Consider the following 26,127-nt stretch of genomic DNA (forward strand, 5'->3'; position numbering starts at 1 on the left):
GTGAGGCCATCTAGGATTGTGGGATTTGTAGTTTTACAGGGCGTTAGCGTGGAAGATGGCGACATTCACCTGCGCAAGCGCAAACGCATCTTCTGGCTGCGCATGCGCCTCAGCACTGAGAGTTCGCCGCTGGAGGGAACTGTGGAGCTTACGCGTGGCCTCGCGCCTTTTCTTGGTGGCGGGAAAAGTGGGTCGAGGTTGGAGGGGCTGTTGCAGTAGTTCTATCTGTTCCTCGCTCCAGAAGGTAGCTGTCTCTAATCTGGTTGCAGATGAAGGTGTTAGGCGCAGCTAATCCTGGGATCTTCCGTCTGAGTTTCCTCGTCAGGGTGACAACTCTTACCCCTGCTCCTTAGAACCTCTAACCTCAAACTCAACCCCAGCCGACAAACAAAAGTAACCCCATTCTTTCTTACTGGCGGGCAATGACGGTCCGAGCGAGAATGAGGATTCTGGTGTCTCCGCGGGAGGGGCAGCGGAGGGGGAATTCTCTCATGATGGGGTTCTCGATGCGGGAAGAGAATCTAGAAAGACGCCGTTTTCCTCTTGGAGGGGCGTCAAGAACTTTTGTCTGTGATACCTCCGATCTTAAGAGAGGCTTGGTGAAGGAAGAGCGAGGAAAAATGGGGATCACCAGAAAGTTCTTCCCTCAAATGTTAAAGGTGGGATTAAGGCCTTTTACTGTTCCAGACCTAGGCAGCCTGAGAGGAAAAAACGGTGCGGCGCCGTGCTGCTCTCGGCGAAAACAACACAGAACAGGCCGGTGGCGGCCGGTCGGCAGCGAGGGCCGCCGGGAGCGCCTGCGGCGGCAGGAGCAGGAGCCGGAGCGCAGCCCCGGGAGGGCGCCTTCTTGTGATAGCGGCCCTATCTCTGCGCCTCCGTGCGCTCTCTACCGAGAAGCTGTAGTTCGCCATTTACAAGATTCTGTAGGAGTTTTAGGTGAACTGTGGTAGTGATGACAGGAATGGCTTGTCAGGTAGTCTAGTGTCGGCAGCAGGGGAGCTGGAATCTTCTTTTTCCTTCTGTCTTGTTAAATGTGAATCATCCTCTCTGAGGAGAAAAGAAAAGAAAGAAAGCAGCTGTTACTGATGGAGGCATGAAAATAAGCAGATTAGACATTAAAGCCAAAAGGGAATCCAACTCCAGCTTAAAGGAGATTTTAAATAGAGTCTTTAAATACAGGTTTTTGAAACTTGCAGAGTTTAGGTTTAAAATAGAGTATTTTTGATCAATCTAAAAATGCACAAATTTTAGAGTATAATTCTAAAGGGTTGACTTTTATTTTCTTAAGACCAAGGATTCCAGAAACAATATAGAGGGAATAATTGGATAGTTAGGAGGGAGAAATTTGTGAACACATTTTAAATGGGGGGAGCAGGGAAGAGAATGAATGCTGTTTGAAAAGTATTTACAGGACTGAATTAAGTTATTTAGCTACACCAGTTCTCAAACATGTTATACTCTTTTGTATTCTTGAAAATTCTGAAGGGCTTCAAAGATTGGTTTATATCCATGGCAGAAATTAAACAGAAAAATTTAAACATTTATTAATGTTAAAATAACAATAAACTAATTACATGTTCACATTTTTATGAAAAATATATTTTCCCAAACAAAAGGAAAGTTAGTGTGAACATGTTGTTTTACATTTTTGCAATATCTTTCATGTTTGGCTTAATAGAAGACAGCTGGATTTTCATCTGTTTCTGAATTCAATCTGTTATGATACAGGCCCACCTTGTTTTATTGCATGTCCCTTTATTGTGCTTCACAGGTGTTGCATGTTTTTTTTTTTTTTCACAAATTAAAGGCAAGACCCTCCATTAGCAAAAGATTACAGCTTGCTTTATTGTGATACTCACTTTATTGTGGTGGTTTGGCACCAAATCTGCAATATATCCAAGGTATGCTTGTATCTTGTTTCGGTTGAAGTATATGAGAAAATCCAGCCTAACACAGATAAGTAGTTGGAAAAGGGAGAGGACCCCCAGGAGTCTTTGGATCACACTTTGAGAACTGCTGAGCAAGGTGATTTTTTTCTTAAAACCAATGTGATGATTTTCAGTGTTTAAGTGAAAGTCATTTATTAGCTGGTCAGATGAAAGTTGGTGGTACTTTTTTGTATATTTATTAACTATTTAGAAATATGTCTCTCTCTGAACTAGATTTCAGTATTTGTTATTGTGGGAGAAAATAATTAGTCTGGAGCAGAGGAGCAGAGACTTGAGTTGTCAGTTACTTCCTGGCTTTCCTTTCTCTGTTGATCAGGTTAGAGAGTTTCTTTAAAGGTAACGTTCTTCATCACAAACCCACTCTCGATTAAGGGGAAGTGTTACACATCATTGCTTACTAGTATAGATTTACTAGTTTGTTAACTCAATAATGATCCACAATTTTAACCAGTTGGTTGGGGCTCCAGTAACACACTTTTGCCTACAGAGGTCAGTAGAGGCTTAAATAATTATTTGAACCTAACTTGGAAAATTTGTGCATTTTTAGATTGATCAAAAATACTCTATATTTTATTTAAAGAATTTAGAATTTGAAAAAATAACTTTTGAAGTGATAATATGTGTATGCTATAACATGTTAGAGATGCATAGGGGGGTACAGTAAAAAGCTCCGTTCCATACAGTTCTACTCTCCAGGGGCACATTATAAAGAGAGACATTTTTAAATTTTATTTATTTATTTTTCTTTTAAAAGATAGACATTTAAAAAAAGAAATGTTGTCATCTCAAATCTACTACTTTTCATTTTTCATTTAGTATAGCTCTTCTTGAAATTTATATTACCTTCATAGGGACTTCTAATGATTATTTTTGGGATTCTGGAATCTGAGAGAAGGTGTTTGTCATTTGTGGTCAAATTAGTATTCCTTTTGCAACCAATTTGATTCAGTTTCTAGCTTCTGCTTAGGATTATCATAAAGAAAGAGACCAATTTGCTGTAGTGTTTCTCCCCCAATTTCCCATTTGCCCTTTTCCTTAGAGCAAATACATCTGGGGGTTGGTAGTGGTGAGTTATGATGCAAAAGTGAGAAAATGTGCTCCTTAATATGAAAGGAAAGGTAGTTATTGCAGAACAACACATCAGAATTATCCACATTCAGAAATTAAGAAATAGAACAGAAAAATACCAAAAGATAACTTGAAAATACTTTACACCCAATCATGCTGTAGCCACACTAAGTCAAATCCCAACACCTTTTGAATTCATCTTAGGAACCAGGGAGAGGAACTTTACACCCCAGACAACTGAGTGTTTACTATAATTTGGCCGTTTGAAGGTCTTAAAATTTTTATATCCTTTAAAGGGAACTGTATATAAACTTAAAGATCCATTTTATGCTGCTTTGTGGGTTTTTTCTAAGTGGGAGATGGCAGAGTTGGAAGATTGAATTGCAAGTCTGGGGCCTTCAAAGTACTCAAAACCAGCAGTCAGAAATAAGATCACTGAGAAGAATAGATGTTGTATTAGTAGAATTTGAAAGCAAAGGCCTGGGTTCAACTTGGCTCTCCCAATTATTAACACTGAAATTTGCGGCAAACCACTTAACCTCCCTGCATATTTTTCATCTGTAAAAAGGGCAAATGATAGTTTATGACCTCTAATAACACTACCTGAGTTACAGTGTTTATTATAACTGTTACAAAAATAAGAGTGAATTATATTCTTTAAACCTAAGAAAACTGGGTAGAGGGTTATAAATTTAGGCTGATAAAAAAGCAGTTCTCTTCTAACAAGTGGATAGAAGTAATATCAATAGTGGAAAGAATAAATTGGAAAAATGTACAAATTATTGGAACATCACCCACAAATTGAGTCTCAGCATTCTGCTGTGCCACAGATGGCTTATAGATGTATGAATATGTTAAACTCTTCAGCACTTAAAACACTAAGAATTATTGCTAATCTTTAAAACAATAACTCTAATTATCCCCTGGCATGTAATTGGCATTGCTCAGAAGGCAGAAGTATAGTCAAGAAGGCAGAACATGTAGTTCAGGGGTTCCAGGAAAAGAAATCCTGAACCCAAGAAGACAGGAAGAGAAGAAAGTTTAAACTCATGTTCAATCAGAGCTTTAGCAGTTAATTTCTTTTTTCTAACAGAGCACAAAAGTGTAGCTTCTGAGCTGAATGATGACAACATTGCAGAGTAAAGAAGGTGAGTCAAGAGTGAGGGAGGTTCATTTTATACATATCTTTCATTTTTCCCTTCTCAGATTCCTACCAAAGAGAAGCTCAATTTACATATTTTTTATTTCTACTTTGTTAAAGTTACTACATTTCTAGACACTTTGAGTAAAATATATATCTTAGAAATAGTCCTGCTCAAGGAATATATGAACTCATAAATATCTATAACATAAATTTGAGTGGGGTGAATGTCACCCGGCAGGTACAGAGTATTATGGAAGCTCAGAAGAAAGAGATATTACTTACACCTGGGAGGATCACTACAATTTTCATTGTATCATCTGTAGATTTTAACTATATTTTTTTCATTTTCTCTTAATTTCCCATAAAATTTTGTCCAAAGTTAAAATAGACAAATTTTTAAATTTTTATACTTAAATAATTCAGTTTCCCAAATGCTTATATTTATCATATTTATCACCTTTCAATTACTCAGTGATTCCTAAGCCTGAAAGTACATCAGAATCATCTAGATAGTCTTGTAAAATTTCAGATTCTCTGGCCTCACTTCAAAATATTTCATCAGAAACTCAGGGCAGGGGAAATGAGGGTGGGTGAGTAGAGACCTAGAAATATTAATTTATTAAAATATTTCTCCAGATAATTCTTTTTTTTTTTTTTTAAATATATTTTATTGACTTTTTACAGAGAGGAAGGGAGAGGGATAGAGAGTTAGAAACATCGATAAGAGAGAATCATTGATCAGCTGCCTCCTGCACACCCCCTACTGGGGATGTGCCCACAACCAAGGTACATGCCTTTGACCGGAATCGAACCTGGGACCTTTCAGTCCGCAGGCCGACGCTCTATCCACTGAGCCAAACCGGTTAGGGCTCTCCAGATAATTCTGATATGGTCAGTCAGTTGGCAGTGTTTGGCAGTCTCTGTGTTAGACTCTATGTTTCATAAATTCCATTTGATGATCAAATTTCTTTCAGAATATCGGAAAGGATCAAAAAAACCCTTTATCCCACCTGCACAAAAATTGCATAGCCTGATGCCCTATAACCCTAACTCACACAAAGAGGAGACTCCGGGGATCAGTTCCCTGGAGGCAGAGGCCGGACCAAACCTGCTAAAGGCCAAGTTAGAGAAGAAGGAGGAGGAAGCAACCACAGTGAATGGACCATGCAGTGACCAGGAGAAAAAAGTAAAGGTTCAAGACAACAAGCAAGCAGAGAAGAAAGAAAAGGTATCAGTCATACTGATGGGCTCTAGTGGGACAGTTTCTTCTAGTCATTCATCCTGGACAAATAGAATCTTTCCATGTTGGGGAAATTCATCTTGTAGTTTCAGTTTTTTATTCCTTTTTTGGGACTTCCATTTTTTTTTCTTAAAAAGATAAAAAAATGTTTTGATGACAGTACTTAGCAGGAAATAATGATAGGTATGTAGGGGCTGAGGTGGTTTGGATATGAAAGTAGAGGTGGACAGAAATTTAATCAACTTTTTCCATTTTTTGACTCCTTTATTCCCAGGAGATCTGGGATAGAGTTTATGGAGTCCTTATACATGATCGACTTCATGCTCTCAGCCTTGTGAGTTTACTGCCTCATCTAACGGAGGCTTTTCTGACTGGCCAGAGAGGAGAACTGGGAAAGGACGAGCAGTTTTCCTTCTCTGCCCTTGTCTATGCAGGAAAAATCAAATCTTACCAATGAAGAGTTTGAGGAGATTTTCCAGATTGTGATACAGAAGTCCCTCCAGGAGTGCTTGGGTATGGCTCATGGTGAGAGAAAAAGAGTTTCAGGCAGAGAAACTGTTACCTGAGATGTTGAGTAAACTGACAGCTTCCTTTCTTGCCTCCATCCTCTTAAGTAAGAAAATATTAGATGGGACTTTGACATACTTTAAAATACTTCATCTTCTATCAAGGACTATAGCTAAACCACCTTAGATAGCGGGTGCAGACTTTTAGAAAAGTAGATTACATTGACTTCAGAATGTAAATACAGTTTCATCTAAATTTTTTAAAATGTAAGTTAAATTCTTTTCTATATGTTCAGAATTTACTTAGAAAAGATAAATTATTTTTCCCAGGTTTGAAGAATTTAGTTTCCATCTACCCTTGTATATTTTCTCTTTCCCATACTGTTTCAACATGCTAAAGGATTTTATTTTTTAGAACAAAGGACTCTATAGCATAGGCCCCAAGACCCTATCAATAAGGTCATGGGGCTAAGGAAAATGATCTGATATTTTCAGCTATTCTTAGATATAATTCTATTCCTAGAGGAAAGTTTAAGGAAAAATTATATAAGACACAGTAAATAAAATAAAATTAACATTTCCTGGCTATCCTGGAATGAGGCAGGTCAATCTGGAAAGGCTTTTAGAAGGACATAAATTTGTATTTTTTCCTGAAATTTTAAAGACTTAAAATTTTATGATATGACAAAAGTCCAAGAGTAGACTCTTTCAGGCAACAGGTGGATGACATTTTGATGAAAGATTATAATTTAAAAATAATGGAGTGGTTATTTCTTAACATTACTTCTTTGCTTATAGTGTTTTGTTTTGGAAGAGATAGAATCTAGCCTTGATTTTGCAGAGACTTCCTGTGCCCAGCCCATAAGACATACCCAGTTAGACAAGGAACCAGGAATTGCTTCTTCTACTACTGATAATGATAATGCTGATAGGTAAGTTTATTCCTGTTAGGTGAGTTGATTACATTGTGGACTTAATATTTATAAAAGGTTGTCTATCTACCTACCTACCAACCTACCTATCTGGTCATTTTTTTTTTCTGGTCATTTTTTTATATCTCTGTAAATTTGTCTCAGCTTAGGAAAGCTACCTATTTGAATTGGGAAAAATAGGCAGGTAGGTAGGTAAAATGACATCAGGAGGCCTTAGAGAGCCTAGGATTCTTCTATCCTCTTAAAATTTATTTTTGGATTCTTTTACCTTTTCATTTAAAAATATCTTATTTTCAGAGAGAGGGTAACGGTACCTCATATTCTAGAGATTTCAGCCTCTCAGGAAGATGGAACAATCCCATCTAAGCCAGGCCAGCCAGATCTTGCATCATCTGAGAAGAAATTCAGTAAACTCTCCTTAAGGAGAAGAAAGAAAAAAGCTCGTAAGTATAGTCAGATATACTTTGACATCTGGCTCAAATACTTAATCCATAAAATTAGGGAATGGGACAGTGGGCAGGCTAAGAATTTCCAACCTAAGGCTTGAAACTATCATGCTATGATTTTTCTTCCTTCACCCTTCTTTCTGCATTACTATCTACAAAGAATCTCTCCCACATAACCCCACCCTACAATTATTTTATGTTCCCAGAAGATGAGAAAATGAAGAAAGCCCAGCGAGGACATGAGCATAAACAGAAAGACCAACTGAAGAAAATGGTTCAGGATCATGCTCAGATCAGGGACCAACAAAAAGGAGAGGAAAGTGGTTTTGGTAAGTTCAGCCATGGTTTGGAAAACTACTTGGGCTTGAAAACTGGAGATGAAGGAGAGAGGCAAGGGTTAGAATGTTAGAGGGAATTCTGCAAAGATTATAATTAATTTCTCATTGCTACTTGTTAGAGGATATGCTGCTGAAGAAGAGAGAGAAAGATTTAATTCATTGAATTTATTTGTTCATATAATCTATAGTTTTGGGGTACCTATTATATACCAGGCATTTTAGGAGGGCTGGATAAGTGCAGAAGAAATGAGTATAAGCCTGTCACAAGGGAGATAGGCTTCTAAGGAAGGTAGATAAGAAAGCTATAAGTTGGGAGTAGAATTGGAAAACTTTCTAAGACAAGATACTGCTTGAGCCAGAACTTGAAGTATAATTTAGTCAGATGAACCAAGGTAGAAATGGGGGTGGATCAGAGTGATAATTTTCAGAGTTATGGAGGAGGACTAATGTTGGTAGCTTTTGGTTGTGCTTTGGGGTAGGAGGTTACAGGGGTAGGGGAGATAAGGCTAGAGACATGCAAGGGCCAGGCCATAAAGGGCCTTGCATGTGAAGTTAATGGGTTTTGGGTTTTATTTTATAGATAAAGAGGAACCATTGACATTAAGTAGGGGAAAATTGATAAGATTTCTATTTAGAAAGCTCACTTTGGCAATAGCATGAAAGATGAATTCCTGTGAACAAGACTAGACTCAGAAATAGTGATCCAAGCAAGGAAGATAGACAATATAGACAATAGCAGTGATGAGGAAGAGACAAATTTGAGATCTTTAAGAGACAGGATCACCATGATATGGTTACCAGTTGGATATGAGAGCTGAAGAAGAGTGAGGCGTGAGTGAATGAGTGGCTAAAAGGATTATGATCTAAAATGGAGAGTATAGAAGAAAAAGTTTAAGGTGGTGAATTCATCTGTGAGCAAGTTATGGGGTCTTTGATGAGATTCAGAGCTCAAGAAAGAGGTCTGGGTTGGAGATAGAAATTTCGGAGTCATCTACATCAGTAGGAATAGATGAAATTTTTCTAAGAAGAAGGTAGGGAGTGAGAAGAGAAAAACACTGAGTAAAAAACCCTGGGGGACATAATGTTTAGGATTGAACAGAAGAAGAGCTGCCCAGGGAAAAAACTAAGAAGAACTAAGAGAAATTAGAAAGGTAGAAGGAAAATTAGGAGAATGTGGTATCACAGATGCTAGGGGAGGAGAGAATTTCATAAAAGGGAGTATTTAGCCTTGTCAAATGCTACTATAGAGACATCAAAGGGGATAAAGACTTGAAAATGCTTAACCGATATCACAATTAGTAAGTCATTATGGTCTTGATTAGAGCAATTATATGGGTTGGTAAGGGTGAATGGCAGATTATAGTTGGTTGAAGAATAAATACTTTTTAAATTAGTTTAGATGAGAAAACTAGGAAGGAGAAAATGGTAAATAAAAGGAGGAGTAGGTATAGAGTTAAGGGAAAGTTATTTTGAGCGTTCTTTAAAAAGAAATAGTCTTGACCTGTGTTATCAGCATATTTATGTGCTCAGGGAAAATTGTTTAGAGAGGGAGAGATTGAAGGGAATGAGAAGAAAACCAGAAGAATTATTCTTAGAAAGGACAGTTTAGCCTTTGAGATTGGATGGATGGAAGATAAGGATGGATATAGATGTATTTCTTATTTTAACAATAGTTATTAATGCCTTATATTGTTTGCCAGGCATTGTGCTAGGTGCTGGAAATATGTTGGTGAACAAAATAGATAATCCCTGACTTTATGTAATTTGCAGTTTTAGTGTATTGGACAGATAATAAACAAATATTTTATATGAAGTAATCTTGAGAAATTTTAGGATAAGAAATAAAATAGATCATATAACATATTAGTATTTTTAAAACTTTGAATATAAATACTTATAAATATAAGTAAATATAAATACTTATAAATATAAATAAAATGAACAATATGGAGGAAAACAGGCTTGTGCCCTCCCCCCCCCAAAAAAAGACAGGACCCAAAGTGTAAGGAACAATGGAATAAACAGTCAGCTAGTGTTTAACATGTATATGTGTGTCTATATAATTTTAATTATAGAAGCATAATATGGTTTGTACATACTTGAAAGAAAATTCTAGCAAGACTATGCAGTCACCAAACAAGGTAGTCCAGGGCAATAAACCACTCCTCATGTTATTATGACATGGTAATATAAGGAACTGGAGCTATTAGCCTAATTTGGGTACTTGGATGGTCTGGGTGGTACTGATCTTCTCCTGAACCTCTCAGTATTAGGGAAAGTATTGCACTTTATTTTATTTTTTGTCAGAGATTTCTTTTTATATAGCTTGCCAAAAAGGGCATGCTTTAAGGTAAAGGATGGCCAAGATTCTTCTTCAGACTCATAGTTACAACCAGAACCAAACTTATATAAATGCAGCCAGACAAGAAAACCAGTCATTATATGGAATGATTTGGGGGTGTCCCTTCTCCTCGCTCTGGTTGCTACTGCAATTCCACCATTGCTCTCCTGCATTTTAATTCAAGGTTTTCAAGCCAGGTGGAAGGTAGATTTTCCTTGGAGAGAATTTACACATTAGCATTAATGATGAATGTGAACACAGTTTTTATATATAAACTGAAAATTGGAAGAGGTAGCACTTTCCAGAGAGAAGGATGTGGGGATAGGAGTGGGTGTTCACACACCACAGTTCTGGCTGCTCCCATCAGGATTGCACTTTAGACTGAAAGATGGAAGTTCACCCTTTAGGCAGTGCTTGTGAGTCAGGTTTTGATTGTAGTGAATGTGTAAGCCTCTTATTATAAAAGAACTACGCTTCCTGTTTCTTATAGTTGCCAAGGAGAGGTGAGTCCTCCTAGAGTAGGAAGTTAAAAGGGAAGTATCTGATAAATACAACCAATTTCTGTTAAGTACTGTGAATGAAAAAAATGGAGTGTCATTAAAGGAAATAATGGAGACCCAATTAAAATGGGTCAGTCAGCCCTAGCTGGTTTGGTTCAATGGATGGAGCATCGGCCTGTGGACTAAAGGGTCCCGGGTTCGATTCCGGTCGGGGGCACATGCCTGGGTTGTGGGCTTGATCCCCAGTAGGGGGCATGCAGGAGGCAACCAATCAATGATTCTCATCATTGATGTTTCTGTCTCTCTCTCTCCCTCTCCCTTCCTCTCTGAAATCAATAAAAATATATTTAAAAAAATAAAAAAAGAAATAAAATGGGTCAGTCAGGGAATTCATTTGTAAGGAAATAACATTTAAGCTGAAACCTGAAGGAATAGTAGAAGTAAGAGAGAGAGTTTTAGGTAGGGTGAAGTTTGGCAAATTCCAGGTACTAAAAGAAAGCTGGTGTGATTGGAGTTCAGAGAGCAAGGGGAAGCAAGGCAGGAAAGTAGCTCTGGTTAAATATAAAGAAGTAGGTAGTAACTAAATCAAAGACCATGTTACAAAGTGAGAATTTTTTCCGAAGTGCGGTGGGAAGCCACTGGTGAATTTTAACCAGGAGAACAACATCATTGAGTTAATGTTTTAGAAGAATCCAATTAGAGAATGAAGTATGAGGGGACAAGAGTGGAGAAGAAGTTAGTACTAGATTAGATTTTTGGTGGCTTGGATTAGGATGATGAAATTGGAGACAGAGAAATGGATGATTTCAAGATATGTGTTAGAGGTAACTGTCAGAACTTGGTAATGAATTGGATATGGAGGGGGGGATGAAAGAGGAGAGAGTATGTTAAAGATGATTGGTTCCTAGCTTGAACATGTACATGAAAGGAGGTGGGGAAAGGTGGAGGAAGAACAGATTTGTGGGATAAGATTAAGCGTTTGGGTTTTAGGTCCATTAGATTTGAGATCATTGTGAGACATTCAAATAGAGTTACAAAAGAGCAAGATGGCTATAGATATCTGGAGCTCAGAACAGAGACTGTTAGTATATACATCTCTGTGTTATCAGGTATGAAAGTGTATTTCGAAGCTATGGGAATGGGAAAGTTTGCCTCAGGAGGAAGTGTAACATGGGAGCAAACATCCATGATTGGACTTTGGAACGCCAACATTTAAAGCTTTAATGGAGAAAAATGAGAACCCAGTAAAGAAGGAAGCTGCCAGAAAGATGGAGAGAGGGAACAGGAGAATAAGTGATCACAGAATCCAAGGAAACTAGTATTTCAAGAGTGAGAGGTCAACTGAAATGCTCTTAATGTGTGCTTGACATCAGTCTTCATTATCATAGAGCCATGTTGAGAGCCTCAAGCTCCATTTTCAGACACATCATCTTCTCTTCCTACACTGTTTGAAAGGGAACTTTAAAGAACTGTTTATTGTTGTCTTTGAAGATTTCATACCAAGCCATAAATATCTAGTTCTATGTCATTAGGATGATTTCCCCCCCTCACTCATTTCCTCATGAATATTCATTATTTTCACAACCAACCACTTATTTTATTGATCTATGTTTACTTTTATAGTCCCCAACCCCTTCTCACATTCTTTTTTTCTAGTCTTGCTAGGGCATCTCTATAAACATCCAAAAATATCATTAGCAACTATCTTTTCAGACTAATACATCATTCCCAACCAGTACCTTGTTCTTCAAAATTAATTAATCAAGAATGTGATCCATAATATGCTTTTCTGAGGATGGTTTCAATAGGATAGAGGGCATTCCTTATGTTCAGGTATTTAAAGTAAGATTTGACAGTGGGAGAGTGAACTTACTAGGGAAACATTGTGAATATATAGTGTACCCATGTGCCTAGTTATGTGATTTTTTTCTAGTAACACTCAATTTAATGAATATGGGCACAGAAAAGGTAGAGTGGGTTCATTAAGAGTTGTGTTTTACCAGCTGGGTAGGAGGAAGGACAGAGGGAAATGAAGATGCCTGCAAGAGGATCTAAGGAATCAAACCTGAGTAAGTACAGAGTAAAGAAAAGAGGTTGCTTCTGGATTGAGGGGAGGGTAAAAGATCTAGATAAAGTGAAAGTTGCTCTAGGGGTCCTCTGAGCAAGTGAAGTGGGAGGACAGGGAATTTTTATCAGAGAGGGATATTTGGATAAGTGGTTCAAGGGAGTATGCAGTCCCTGCAGATGACCGGTGGGGCATACAAGGGTAGGAGTGGGTTACTGAAGTGAAGTGGGTTATTGAGATAGCATGGAAGAAAAGGTCAAAGAACTCAGAGAATGGGATTCTTTGTGAGTTACCCCTATGGAAATAGTGATCATTTGGAATGAGGCCAGGAGGTAGAGAGGAGAAGGCTGAACCAGATGTCAGTATCTTTTCAAGGGAGATGAGAGGGTGGTATAGTTCCATCACCTGGACCTCAAGGGAGGAAGGTTTTTATAGAAGAAGATGGTAATGGTCTGGAAATGGCAATAGGGAATAAGGATGATACTGAATCCATTTTCTGGCCTGAGAGACATGAGATGCACGAGAAGGAACCAATTCGATTTAGAGAGCTGCGGGTGGGGTGGGGTCAGGTAGAGGCAACGTCAGTGTATCACCAGGTTTCAAAAATGAGATAGAGGTTCAGAGAAGAGGTTAAAGATATGTGGACTTTTGTTGCTTTTGTCTGGAATTCTAAAAATAACAGTGGAAGGGTTTAGGAAGGAAAGAGGAGAGGCTGTGTCGGGTACAGGAACAACTCAGAAAATGTGGGGATAGAGAAAGGTGGGATGATGGTTTGGCAGGTAAGTGATAAAAGGAATGCTTTGCCCAGCCGCGGTGGCTTAGTGGTTGAGTGCCGACCTATGAACCAAGAGGTTATGGTTTGATTTCTGATCAGGACACATGCCTGGGTTGTGGGCTCGACCCCCCAGTGATAGGTGTATAGGAGACAGCCAGTCAATGATTCTCTCATCATTGATGTTTCTGTCTCTCTCTCCCTCTTCCTTCTTTGAAATCAATAAAAAATATATATATTTAAAAGGAATGCTTTGTCTTTCAGCAGGGCCTGAAGTAAATAGTTGATTGAGAAATGATGGACTTAGACCCGTGTTTTTGGAGGGGGGTGAACTTGGGGCTCTTGGTCCCAAAGGTTGCAACTTGATGATTTGGTGACAAATAAATCTGCTGAGATTCAGATGGAACTCTGGATGTTGTACACAAAAGATGCTGGGTAGCCTTTCAAAAGAATTTTTCAGCATTGACATGCTAGCAGAGAACAAGGAACTAGCCAGAAGGATGGAAACCAAACTTTTTAAAGAACTGTCAATATAGGAAACACTTCTTTCTGCCCTGGGTGGAGGAGAAATGATGGCATGGTATGGTAAAAGACTGAAATGTGAGACCTGGGTTGTAAATTTAGCTCTGCCACAAATTTAGACTAATCTTCAGCAAGTCAATTATCTTCTCTGAGCCTTTCTTTTCCCATTTATAAGTAAGGATTGGACTAGGTGATCTCTAAGGCTATGTGATTCTGGTGAGGATTATATTGATTTTAAATGAGTTGAAGAAGGAAGAGCACATTTTTGAGTCTCATTTCAGTTTTTTCCCCCTGTCACAGGTCAGTGTCTAGTCTGGGTCCAGTGTTCCTCCCCAAACTGTGGGAAATGGAGGCGGCTTCATGGGAACGCTGACCCCTCAGTCCTTCCAGATAATTGGTCCTGTGACCAGAATACAGGTAGAATGTAGTGGAAATGTTTATGGTGTTTTTTGTTGTTGTTGTTGTTCCACCTTTCTTTCCCTGCATATATCCTTTAAATTAATTATGTTGTAGGTGTAGTTTCAACTCCAGGGGTCCTTATAGTGTCTAGAGAAAGAAAACGATCTTCTTGTCATATCAAGATGAATATGGCATAACGGGCTAGAAGAAGACAACCTAAAGAGTTATGTTGTCGGGAGGGGCATGGAATCTGAACATATTTTCTGAGCTCAGCCAATGTAGTTCAGTGGTTGAGCATTGACCTATAAACCAGGAAGTCATGGTTGGATTCCTGGTCAGGGCAAATGCCTGGGTTGCAGGCTCGATCTCCTGTGGGGGGTGGGGAGGGCGTGTGTGAGGCAGCTGATCAATGATTCTCTCTCATCGTTGATGTTTCTATCTCTCTCTTCCTCTCCCTTCCTCTCTGAAATAAATAAAAACATATAGAAAAGCACTCGTATGTTCTGAGAGAATTCCATCTTTTTCAGCATTGGTCTGACCCTGGAAATACTGATTAGATTATTGGTATTGGGTTGGATAGGAAGGGATATGAAATATACAGGGAAAAGCAGGTAAGAAAGATACAATGGCATAGAATTCTAGAATGTTTGAAACTACTCGAAAGACATTATGATGCTCTAATTCAGCCCAATTACTTTACAGATGAGAAAACAGTGTCTCAGAGAAATTATAGTCATAATGTTACATAGAAGGGTCAAACAATGTGGGATATAGAAGCCTGGAATCTCTTTCTCTAGAGCAGCGGTTCTCAACCTGTGGGTCGCGACCCTTTGGGGGTCGAACGACCCTTTCACAGGGGTCGCCTAAGACCATCGGAAAACACATATATAATCACATATTGTTTTTGTGACTAATCACTATGCTTTAATATGTTCAATTTGTAACAATGAAAATACATCCTGCATATCAGATATTTACATTGCGATTCATAATAGTAGCAAAATTACGGTTATGAAGTAGCAACGAGAGTATAAGGAGGCAGCACTCCTACTTCTAGGTTGCATTTCCTCCAAGGGTCTTTGTTCTTCTTCCTCCATGCCCATCTCCCAGGTGCCCTTTTGGTCATACCTGCTGCCTATACCTGTTTCCTGTCCTATCTCCTGCCCTCATCCAGGCTATTTTCCTTCTTTTTTTTGGCAGACTTGGAGTACAATCACTGTGATATCCCTGAGGAGACCTGGATAGGGCATGAGAGTGATGTGGCCTATGCCTCCTACATCCCAGGATCCATCATCTGGGCCAAGCAATATGGTTACCCCTGGTAGGGCACCATGGCATACTTGGAACAGCCTTCATGAACTTGAGAGTGGTAGATTCAAATAGAGAAGGAAGGAAATGGGAAACATTTACAATGGAAATGGTACCTGCCTTAGCCATGGCTGGGTGCCTCAGTTGGAGCATTGTCTGGTACACTGAAAGGTTGTGGGTTTGATTCCTGGTCAGGGCACATACCTCGATTGTGGGTTCAGTCCCCATGGCGGGGTGCATACAGGAGGCAACCGATTGATGTTTCTCTCTCTTTCTCCCTCAAATAATTTAAAAATCCACAACATATCCTCAGGTAAGGATTAAAAAAAAAGAAAAGACATGGTACCTGCCTTAGAAAGAGCATGGGGTGGGGGAGAATATAAAGTACTAAGCTTGGAGGCTTTGAAAGAGCATGTTCTCTAGAATTTCATAGTGGATGTTGTATTTCCCTGGAAAAAAGAGTCTGACAATTCTATCCTGAATGGGTAGAAAGAGGAGAGTGGCTCTACAGCATTTTTAAAACATTGAGATATTAGGGATAAAGTAAGAGACCCAGGGAGGGTAGGATGGGTAATTTCTTCATTGGAGCTGTCCCTAGTCAGAAGACTTTGTTCTCAGACTTGCTGGAAGGCCTAAGGATAAGATACTTTTACACGGAAGATCTTAAGCTTCTTTGTACATTGATGACAGTTACTTCAGTCTTCCGTCATTTTGTAGTGACCACTGGGAGGGATTGACGGGGGTGGTGGTGTCTGACTTTGGTTACAAAACATATTGCTCCTTTCTTTACATGTATATTAATGAGCTTGTGTTCTATTCATCTAAACCCATCTCTTCCGTCTCCTATATCCATCTATCTTCTTCAGGTGGCCAGGCATGGTAGAATCTGACCCTGACCTGGGGGAATATTTTCTTTTTGCTTCTCATCTTGATTCCCTGCCGGTGAGTTTTCCTGATTCAGGTAGGTGGTCAAGCCAAAGTAATGACCAAAGTCATCCTAACAGATGCACAGAGTTAGAACATAGGCATAGCCAGCAGACATGAGCAGAATCAGACACTTAGCTGGAGTGACAAACAGAAATAAATTCTCACACATAGAAACAAACTTGTATCTAATTAAATATTTATTAGGACATGTATGTTTTGATAAATTTGCATTGGTTAGGATTACTGAGGTCATGGAAGAACAATGAAGTAAGTGGGTCAGGTGGGTCAGTATAAAGGAGCAGAAGAGGCCCAGCATCTCCTTCGTTGTGACTCCACAGTTCTTCCCCTCCTTTTCTGGCTGGAGGGCCAAAGCAAGGAGAAAGACAAGAGGCCATAACATAACCATCTTTTATTTCAGTCTAAGTACCATGTGACATTTTTTGGAGAAATAGTCTCTCGTGCTTGGATCCCAGTCAACATGCTAAAGAACTTTCAGGAGCTGTCTCTGGAGCTAGCTGGAGTGGTGAGCAACCCTTGGGGGTCAGTTGTGATACAGCAAACTTGAAAACGAAATTTTCCCTTTATTAAACCTGATACTCTCCAAGGGGAAGCTGTATCAGGAGAAAGTCTCATGACTGACCAAGTGTGCAAGGGTGAGGTTATTCATGAGGGACTCTTCTATCTACCAGGATTGTAACAAGATAGTCATTTTTCTTAATCCTTTTCCCTGCCTTCAGATGGGAGGCCTTCCTGAAGACTAGTTTTCTACAGTTTAGCCAAAGCAGGTGTGGTGGAAATGAGGGCATAGATTAACTCAGGGTTTCTCAGTCTGGAGACGATTGACATTTTGAGCCAGATAATTGTTTCTTGTGGAGGGCTGTGCTGTGCATTGTAGGATGTTTAGCAGCATCCCTGGGCAACTAGCCAGTAGGAATCCTCCACCCCTGGTTGTGACAACCAAAGAGTTGTCTCTAGAATTGCCAAATGTCCTCTCGGGGGGCAAAACCTCCCCTGGCTGAGAATCACTGCATTAGCTATAAATGAGCAGAGGTCCGGCAGCTTAGGGGCCTTAGAAAATTAGGTAGTGAGTATTAAATCAAACAGCTGGATCTAAAGAAACTTACGAAAAGCTTAAAAGTATAATCATCTGAAGTCCTTTAATCTTGCCTTTTCAAATTTCCATGGGAATTACTTTGGAGAGGACATCAAATGTTGGTTGAAAACATTGCTAGGAATTGGTGAGGGTTTTTTGTTGGGGGCTAAACGAGAATTGTGTCTCTGAGCTCAAAAGATTAATAAGAGTATCATGTCAATACCAGGAGCTGGAAATAAATGTAGTTAAAGATAATATCTGGGCCTGGCCAGCATGGCTGAGTGGTTGAGCATCAACCTATGAACCAGGAGGTTACGGTTCGATTCCTAGTCAGGGCACATGCCTGGGTTGCAGGCTCGATCCCCAGTATGGGGTGTGCAGCGCTCAGCCAGTCAATGATTTTATCTAATCATTGATGTTTCTATCACTCTTTCCCTCTCCCTTCCTCTCTGAAATCAATAAAAAAATATTTTAAATATTTTAAAAAAAGATATCTGGTGAGCAGTATGTTGGGGTCACGCCTCTAATATTTATCATGACTCTACTCTTCTTCCATTTCAGAAAAAGTGCAGAAACAAGGACTGCAGCCAGAAACTGGGGGCAGCCATGATAATGGCTCAGGAGGCAGAACAGATCGGTATTCAGGTGGGAAAGTGTTCAGACAACATACCAGTTCCTCTTTGGGACTTGAGACCCAAAGCAAACCATGTGTTCGCTGCTGCAAAAAATTGGTTTGTACTTCTCTGTTATACAGTCTTAGTCTTAGAACTACATAGTCTTTTCTTCCCAGGCCAAATTCCCTCAATTCCTTAACTCATCCATTCTTTTCCTTACCCTTGGATAAATGGGATCTTCTCTCAGTCCAGACAGAGACAGTTTGTGGTAGGGGGCTAAGATATAAAGTCAACTCTCAGATATATGTACCTTAACATCTCTTTTATGCAGAGTCAGTGTTTACCCTCAATTTCTGCCTTTAGGGGTGGGTGGAGAATGACAAACAGTGAATTTATCTTTCCCAGTTACTTATTGAATTATAAACTGGAAAAGAGATGATAATATGATTATATATTGCTTTACTACAATATGTTATAATAGTTAATCTCCACAAAAATCTAGGTAAATCTAATGTGAAATTTCAAGTGAAAATGGTATGGAATATAAATTCAAATTCTATAACTAAAATCTTGAAGACAGAGGGCAACAATAGTCCCTGGGAGAGTAGTAGATGATGCTTTTGTTTCTTGGTTCCCTCAGGAGCGGGTTAAATTGTTTGGTTTCTGGAGCAGATACAGTGGATCTGACAATAATGGGGAAGGAAAAGGTAGGATATGTAGGAGGCAAAGACTAAAGAGGGAGAGGAGGGATTCCTTCATGAGGACAGCAACTGAAGCTTTTCTTTGTTTTATATCTGACTAGAGGACTGGTGCACAAAATTTGTGCACGGGTGGGGGGCAGCGGGAAAGGGGGGTCCCTCAGCCCGGCCTGCACTCTCTCCAATCTGGGACTCCTCGGGGGATGTCCGACTGCCTCTCGCATTCTGGGACTGCTGGCTCCTAACCGCTTGCCTGTCTGCCTGCCTGATCACCCCTAACCCCTCTGCCTGCCTGCCTGATCATCCCTAACTGCTCCCCTGCTGGCTTGATTGCCCCTAACCGCCTCTGCCTCGCCCCGCACCAAGGACCCAGGATTCCCTCCTCCAGCCAGTTGCAGGCACCTGGGACCTAGGCTTCCCTCCCTCTGGCTGGCTGCAGGCACCCAGGACCCAGGCTGGCCACAGCTGCAGGGGACCATGGGTGGGCAGCTTTGCCTGGGCTGCAGCCACAGGTGCCCAGGACCGCGGGGCAGGCAGCTTGTCCCTCTCCCAGGCCACAGGCACAGGCACAGCCACTGGCGCCCGAGACCACAGGGCAGGCAGCTTGTCCCTCTCCCAAGCCGCAGCCTGGCTGGTCCCCATTCCTCTCTTGTGAACTCATTTGTGCCTGGCTGGTCTCAATTCCTCTCTTGTGAGCTCATTTGTGCCTGACTGGTCCCCATTCCTCTCTCCCCAGTGTTGAGTGTCTGAGCCGTTAAGGCATGAGGGTATGACAACCATTTGCATATTAGCTCTTTATTATATAGGATATCAGCCTAGTTCTAGATTTTTATAATAGGAGGTTTTCCATGAATACCATTGGGCCAGTGTTGGGGATGAATAGATGAATGGATGAGTGGAGAGAGGAATGGAGAAAAAAAGGGGGCAGGGAAGGAGGGTGCACATTAAATAGTGATGAGACTTTGAAAAGGGTTGAACTGTGATAATCTCCTATAGGATCATGATTTATGGAGAAAATACTACTTGGACATGAAGGGTAGAGTTAGAAGACTGATTCTCTGGGATCAGCTCCATTAACTCATCACCTATTTTATTGACTAAATGATTTAGCTTTCCTTCCTATTCCTGTTCTAGACTTAATGCTCACTGGGGCTAAGAGCCCAGATTCCTTCTTGGAGAAAGAAGAGGAAGAGTCAGACTTGGAGAAGGAGGAGGAAAAGGAGGGAGAGAAAAAAGTAAGATTGATCTTTGGGGCTCCTTTTAGGAGAGTCCTATAGGGCATCTGTTGGCATGGGTTATATTTACTAAGGAAGTATCCTGTCTCTGCCTCAGGAAACCCTAACAATCCTGTCTCTTAGGGTCTCCAAGGAATTTCCTTGATTATTCTCTATAATATATCACATCCCTAGGAACTTATTTCTTTTTTAAAGATTTTATTTATTGATTGACTTTAGAGAGGGAGGAAGGGGGAGAGAGAGAAACATCAATTTGTTGTTTTACTTATTTATGCATTCAGTGGTTGATTCTTGTATGTGCCCTGATTGGAGATCAAATCCCCAACCTGGCATATCAGGACAATGCTCAAACTAACTGAGCTACCCAATCAGGGTTAGAACTTCTTTCTTTTTTTAAAAAAATGTATGTATGTGTGTGTGTATGTATGTATGTATTTATTCTTCACCAAGAATATTTTTTCCATTGATTTTTAGAGAGAGTAGAAGGGAGAAAGGAAGGGAGAAGGGGGGCAGAGGGAGGGAGGGGATAGAGAGAGAGATAAACGTGGATGTGAGAGAGACACATTAATTGGTTGCCTCCCGTACATGCCCTGACCAGGGCGGGGTTCGAACCTGCAACCCAGGTACATGCCCTTGACTGGGAATCGAACCTGTGATTCTTCGGTGCACAGACCAAAGCTCTGATCACTGAATTGCACCTGCCAGGGCTCTTTTCTTTTTTAAATTTATTGATTTTAGAGAGAAAGAAAGAGGAAGGGGGGGGGGAGAGAGAGAGAGAGAGAGAGAGAGAGAAGAGAGAGAGAGAGATATTTGTTGTAACACTTATTTATGCATTCATTGGTTGCTTCTTGTATGTGCCCTGACTGAAGATTGAACCTGCAACTTTGGTATATTGGGAGGACATGCTAACCAACTGAGTTGCCCAGTCAAGGCAACTTCTTTCTTTCTTTCTTTTTTTAGGGCAACTTATTTCTTGATTACCATCTCAATTCCTACCGTAGTTCTTTGGTTCTGTCTGGAGCAGTTTCAGAGAACACCAGTTTGCCTCTATTCTCTCTTCCCACTATGTGGACAATTAGGCTATTCATTGTCTTGTTTCCTTAGTCTCTTTTCAGGCACATGAAATAAAGATTTTTTTTCATATTTGAAGAGACTTTTTAGAGTGGTGTTAGGTTCACAGCAAAATTGTGAGGAAGGTACAGAGAGTTCCCATTTACCCCTTCCTTAAACATACATAGCCTCCCCCATTATCAATATCCCCCAACAGAGTGGTGTATTTGTTATAATCAATAAACCTACATTGACATACCCTAACCATTCAAAGTTCATAGTTTATATTACCGTTCACTTGTAGTGTTGCACATTCTATGGGTTTGTACAAATGTGTTATGACATGTATCAATCACTATAATATTGTACAGAGTATTTTCACTGTCCTAAAAATCCTGTGTGTTCTACCTGTTCCTTTCTTCTCCCTCCCCAAGTATGCCTCAACCTTTGACAACCTTAAAGGTTGTCAAAGGATCTTTTCATTGTCTCTGTAGTTTGCCTTCTCCGGAATGTCAAATAGTTGGAATCACAGTATGTAGCCTTTTCAGACTGTCTTCTTTCACTTAGAATTATGCATTTAAGGTTCTTTCATTTTCTTTCATGTCTTGATGCCTCTTTTTTTCCTGAGTAATGTTCCATTTTCTGTATGTTCCACAATTTATTTACCCATTCACCTACTGAAGGATATCTTGGTTGCTTCCAAGTTTGAGCAATTATGAATAAAGTTGCTATAAACATTGTATACAGGTTTTTATGGGAACTTAAGTTTTCAGCTTCTTTGGATAAATACCAAGGAGCTTAGTTGCTGGATCATATGGTAAGAGTCTGTTTAGTTTTGTAAGAAACTACCAAACTGTCTTCTAAAGTGGCTATATCATTTTACATTCCCATCCCACTAGCAACGAATGAGAGTTCCTGTTGCCTCACATCCTTGCCAGCATTTGATGTTGTTAGTGTTTTGAATTTTGGACATTCTAATAGATGCATAGTACTATCTCGTTGTTTTAATTTGCATTTCCCTTATGACTTATGATGTTTAACATCTTTTCATGTGCTTACTCGCTATCTGTATATTTGGGTAAGGTTTCCATTAAGGTGTTTGGTCCATTTGTAAATGGGGTGTTTTCTTTTTAAAAAATTTTTTATTGATTTTTAGAGACAGAGGAAGGGTGTGTGAGAGAGACACATCGATGTGGAAGTGAAACATCAATTGGCTGCTCCCTGCATGCTCCCTACTGGGGATCAAGCCTACAACCTGGGCATGTGCCCTGACCAGGAATCCAACTGGCAACCTTTTGGTGCACGGGAGGATGCCCAACCACTGGACCACACTGGCCAGGATGGGTTATTTGTTTTCCTGATGAGTTTTATGAGTTCTTTATATTTAGATAACAGTCCTTCATCAGATATGCCTTTTGCAAATATTTTTTCTCAGTCTGTGGCTGTTTTCATCCTTTCTGTAGCATCCTACTCTATTAAAAACACAATTATGTAACTTCATTTATCTTTTCTTATTTTTCTCTCCCATACTTAGGACCCAACTTTGCCCAGTCCCAAGCCAGCCAAAATTCAGAAAAAAACCCCCAAGGCAAGAGGTAAGCAAGCCAGCTGGAATGGGACATGTGTTACAGGTAAGGCAGGGAGAAAGCACAGAGTGTAAGGGGCCTGCAGGTAGCTGGAACTTAATCTCAGATCTAGAACCTGAGAAAACATGGCAGAACTCATGCTAGTGTCATTGCAGAATCTGTAGCGTCCTCATTTCTGAATATTGAATTATAAAATCTTAGAAATGAATGTTTTAAATTCTTAGCAAGAAGGATAACTTTCTAGAGAAGAACCATGAGGAGAACCATGAGGAGAAGATGATGGGGGTGGGGGAGAGGGGAGAAATATTGGGGAGGAAAGAGGAACTGAAGGAATTTACTAGATTAAGATTAGCAGAAGATGCAGGGCAGAGACTTAAATGTGGGGAATCAATGGACCTTTGACAAGTTGTTATTTAGGGAGAAATAAATGTTCTTCATGGTGGGGGTGTGGGGTGATGCAGGCATAGCAGATGGACGAGATGGGACTCAGCAAGGGAAGTCAGTGAAGAGATCTCTTGGAAATGAACCTGCAGCTGCTCCTGTACCCAAAAAAGTGCATGGGAATTCAGATCCTGACCAGCCAGGTAAGGCTCTCCACTGGTTCTCAACCTTCCTAATGCCGCGACCCTTTAATACAGTTCCTCATGTTGTGGTGACCCCCAACCGTAAAATTATTTTCGTTGCTACTTCATAACTGTAATTTTGCTACTGTTATGAATCTTAATGTAAATATCTGATATGCAGGATGTATTTTCATTGTTCGCGACCCACAGGTTGAGAACCGCTGCTAGACTTTGGAAAAAGTTTGGGGAAATAGGGTTCATGTCTCTATCTCCTCTCCCTGGATATTTTAAAACAATTCTACACTTTTTAATTACTTTAAAAAGAACAAAAACTGGCCAAAATGGCATCTCTCAGATTGTAGAATGCAGTACACACTATCTTATCTAATAAAAGAGACACATGCAAATTGACCATGTCTCTGCTATACTCACAAGCCATGCCCACAAGCCAATCAGGAGTGAGTATGCAAATAAACCCAACCAAGATGGCAGTGGCCACAGAGCTGGAGTGAACAGGCTTGGGTTGCCCCTGGCGATGGAGGAAGCCAAGCTTCCCACCTGCCCTGGCCAGCTGTGGGCTCCGCTCAAGGCTACAAAGTTTCAATTATGGAAGATAAATAAATCCCAGATACCTGCTTCCAGCCACTGTGGCCTCTGCTCAAGGAGGGTCTGGGAGCCTGGGTTGCCCGGGGCCATGGCCAGCCTGCAAACAGCTCTCAGCCCCTCACCCAGGCTGTCCACGCCCCCCAGCGGGGACATTCCCCCTCCTGAAGGGGCTGTGGGCAGCCTGAAAATGGCCCTCAGCCACTCACCCAGGCTGGCCACGCCCCCCAACAGGGACCCCCACCCTGATGGGGCTGTGGCCAGCTTGAAAACAGCCCTCAGCCCCTCACCCAGGCTGGCCACGCCCCCCTAGCGGGGACCCTCACCCTCAGACCCTCACCCACAGGCCCCTTGCCCAGGCTGCCCCATGCCTTAAGGGAACCCCCACCCTGATCCAGGACACCCTTCAGGGCAAACCAGCCGGCCCCCACCCATGCACCAGGTCTCTATGTATACTAATAAAAGGGTAATATGCTAATTAGACTAGCAGACCTTCCAGGAGACCTTCTGGACGTTCTTCTGGACAAAGCCATGGTGGCGGGGCCAAGGTAGAGGCAGTTAGAGGCCAAGAGGGGAGGGCAGTTGTGGGTGATCAGGCTGGTGGGGGGCGGGGCCATTGGGGGTAAGCATACCAGCAGGGGGGGCAGTTGGGGGCAAGCAGGTCATCAGTGGGGGTCAGTTGGAGGTGATCAGGACAGCGGGGGGCGCAGTTTGGAGTGAGCAGCCCAGCAGGGGGGCAGTTGGGGGCAAGCAGGCCAGTGGGGAGGGGAAGTGGGGGCAAGTAGGCCAGCAGGGGGGGCAGTGGGGGTAATCAGGCTGGCGGGGGGCATTTGGGGGCAAGCAGGCCAGCGGCGGGGGGCAGTTGGGGCCGAGCAGGCTGGCAGGCACAGTGGTTGGGGGCAATCAGGCAGGCAGGCAGGTGAGTGGTTAGGAGCCAGCAGTCCCGGATTGCGAGAGGGATATCCGACTGCCGGTTTAGGTCTGATCCCTGTAAACTGGCAGTAGGACATCCTTCGAGGGGTCCCAGATTGGAGAGGGTGCAGGCCGGGCTGAGGAACACCCCCTCCCCTGTGCACGAATTTCGTGCACTGGGCCACTAGTCTATAATAATAAAAGCATAATATGCTAATTAGACTGGACATCCTTCCAGACAACCTTCTGGAGGAAGCCGGGGCTGTGAGAGAAGCCCGGGTCCTGGGTGCTGGAGGGAAGCCTGGGTCCCAGGTGCCAGAGGGAAGCCAGTGCTGGTAGCTGGGGGAAGGAAGGCCTACTCTTGCACAAATTCCGTGCATCGGGCCTCCAGTAGAAACATAATGGTTGTGGATTTGATTTCATCCAGAGACCCCAAAATGGTGAGGAAGGAACTAACATTTATTGAGTATTGTCATGCAATGGTTAGATAGATATGTCTATGTTGCTCCCTTTCGTTTTTTCAATATCTCTATGGCTGGATATTTACCATTTCAATTATAAGGAGACTGAGGCTCAAAGAGTTTAAAATTTGCTTGTCTCATGTCTCTGTCATACGGTTAATCCATGGCTTGAATCCAGGTCTTTCTGACTCCAAAGCCTATTTCTTCCTATTGAGAAAGGTAATCTTTTCCAGAGGTTTTTTTTTTTTTTTAATATAAATTTTGGAGTTTGATTTGTAAAAGGTAAGGACAGATGACTTAATAAGATTCTCAGTTCTTTCACTTTTTCATTTAGGTCCTGAGAAAAAATTTAAAGCTCCCCAAAGCAAGGCTTTGGTAACCAGCTTGTCTGAAGAAAAAGAGATTCTAATGGTGTCAGAGGGCCTGATCCTACCAGCTCATCACAGGGCCTGTCCTGCCACGGGGAAAGAAGAGCCTGGACCTCAAGAGCTGCAGGAGGCTGGAAGCTTCCCTCCTGACGATGAAGCCTCCAGTGACCTGGACCTTGAGCAACTCATGGAAGATGTTGGAGAAAAGCCAGAGCAGAGGGTGGAGCTGCAGCATAGAGATGACACGGAGGAGTTCACCTTCTTTGAGGAGTAGTTCTGTGCTCTCGTGTTCTCTTCCCTCTTCCCTGAGAGTAGGAGGGAGAGCCTCTCAAAGGGCCCCAGAGAATTATTGGGATTGGCCATTGACTACAAGATTAATTCGCTAAAGTCAGGGTTGTATGGTTTATGTGTTAATAAAATAGGTTACTGGCATAATTGGTTTGGTTTGTCTCTAACTACATTCTTCCTTTTGGCTTCTCTCCCTCCT

The 26,127-nt window shown here is 41.3% G+C and overlaps 1 protein-coding gene across 3 annotated transcripts; it reads left to right on the plus strand.

Annotated features, from left to right (window-relative positions):
- Positions 1 to 131: 131 nt before the first annotated feature.
- On the plus strand, positions 132 to 26,075 carry ZCWPW1 (zinc finger CW-type and PWWP domain containing 1). 3 transcript variants are annotated; one of them, XM_059693663.1, is made up of 17 exons: positions 132 to 244; positions 4,111 to 4,165; positions 5,136 to 5,389; positions 5,836 to 5,926; positions 6,749 to 6,839; positions 7,137 to 7,282; positions 7,492 to 7,614; positions 14,124 to 14,240; positions 15,423 to 15,543; positions 16,397 to 16,472; positions 16,876 to 16,980; positions 18,112 to 18,195; positions 18,805 to 18,871; positions 19,997 to 20,097; positions 22,682 to 22,742; positions 23,195 to 23,317; positions 25,607 to 26,075. In XM_059693663.1, exons 2-17 carry the CDS (start codon positions 4,138 to 4,140, stop codon positions 25,912 to 25,914), a joined length of 1,896 nt encoding a protein of 631 aa, XP_059549646.1. In that variant the 5' UTR covers positions 132 to 244; positions 4,111 to 4,137; the 3' UTR covers positions 25,915 to 26,075. The 3 variants fall into 3 exon arrangements, with proteins under 3 accessions (XP_059549646.1, XP_059549647.1, XP_059549648.1); XM_059693664.1 differs by having other exon boundaries at positions 7,495 to 7,614; XM_059693665.1 differs by having other exon boundaries at positions 5,836 to 5,914.
- The last annotated feature ends 52 nt before the right edge of the window (positions 26,076 to 26,127 follow it).

This window comes from Myotis daubentonii, chromosome 4 (assembly GCF_963259705.1).
Source record: "Myotis daubentonii chromosome 4, mMyoDau2.1, whole genome shotgun sequence".
NCBI lineage: Eukaryota > Metazoa > Chordata > Mammalia > Chiroptera > Vespertilionidae > Myotis > Myotis daubentonii.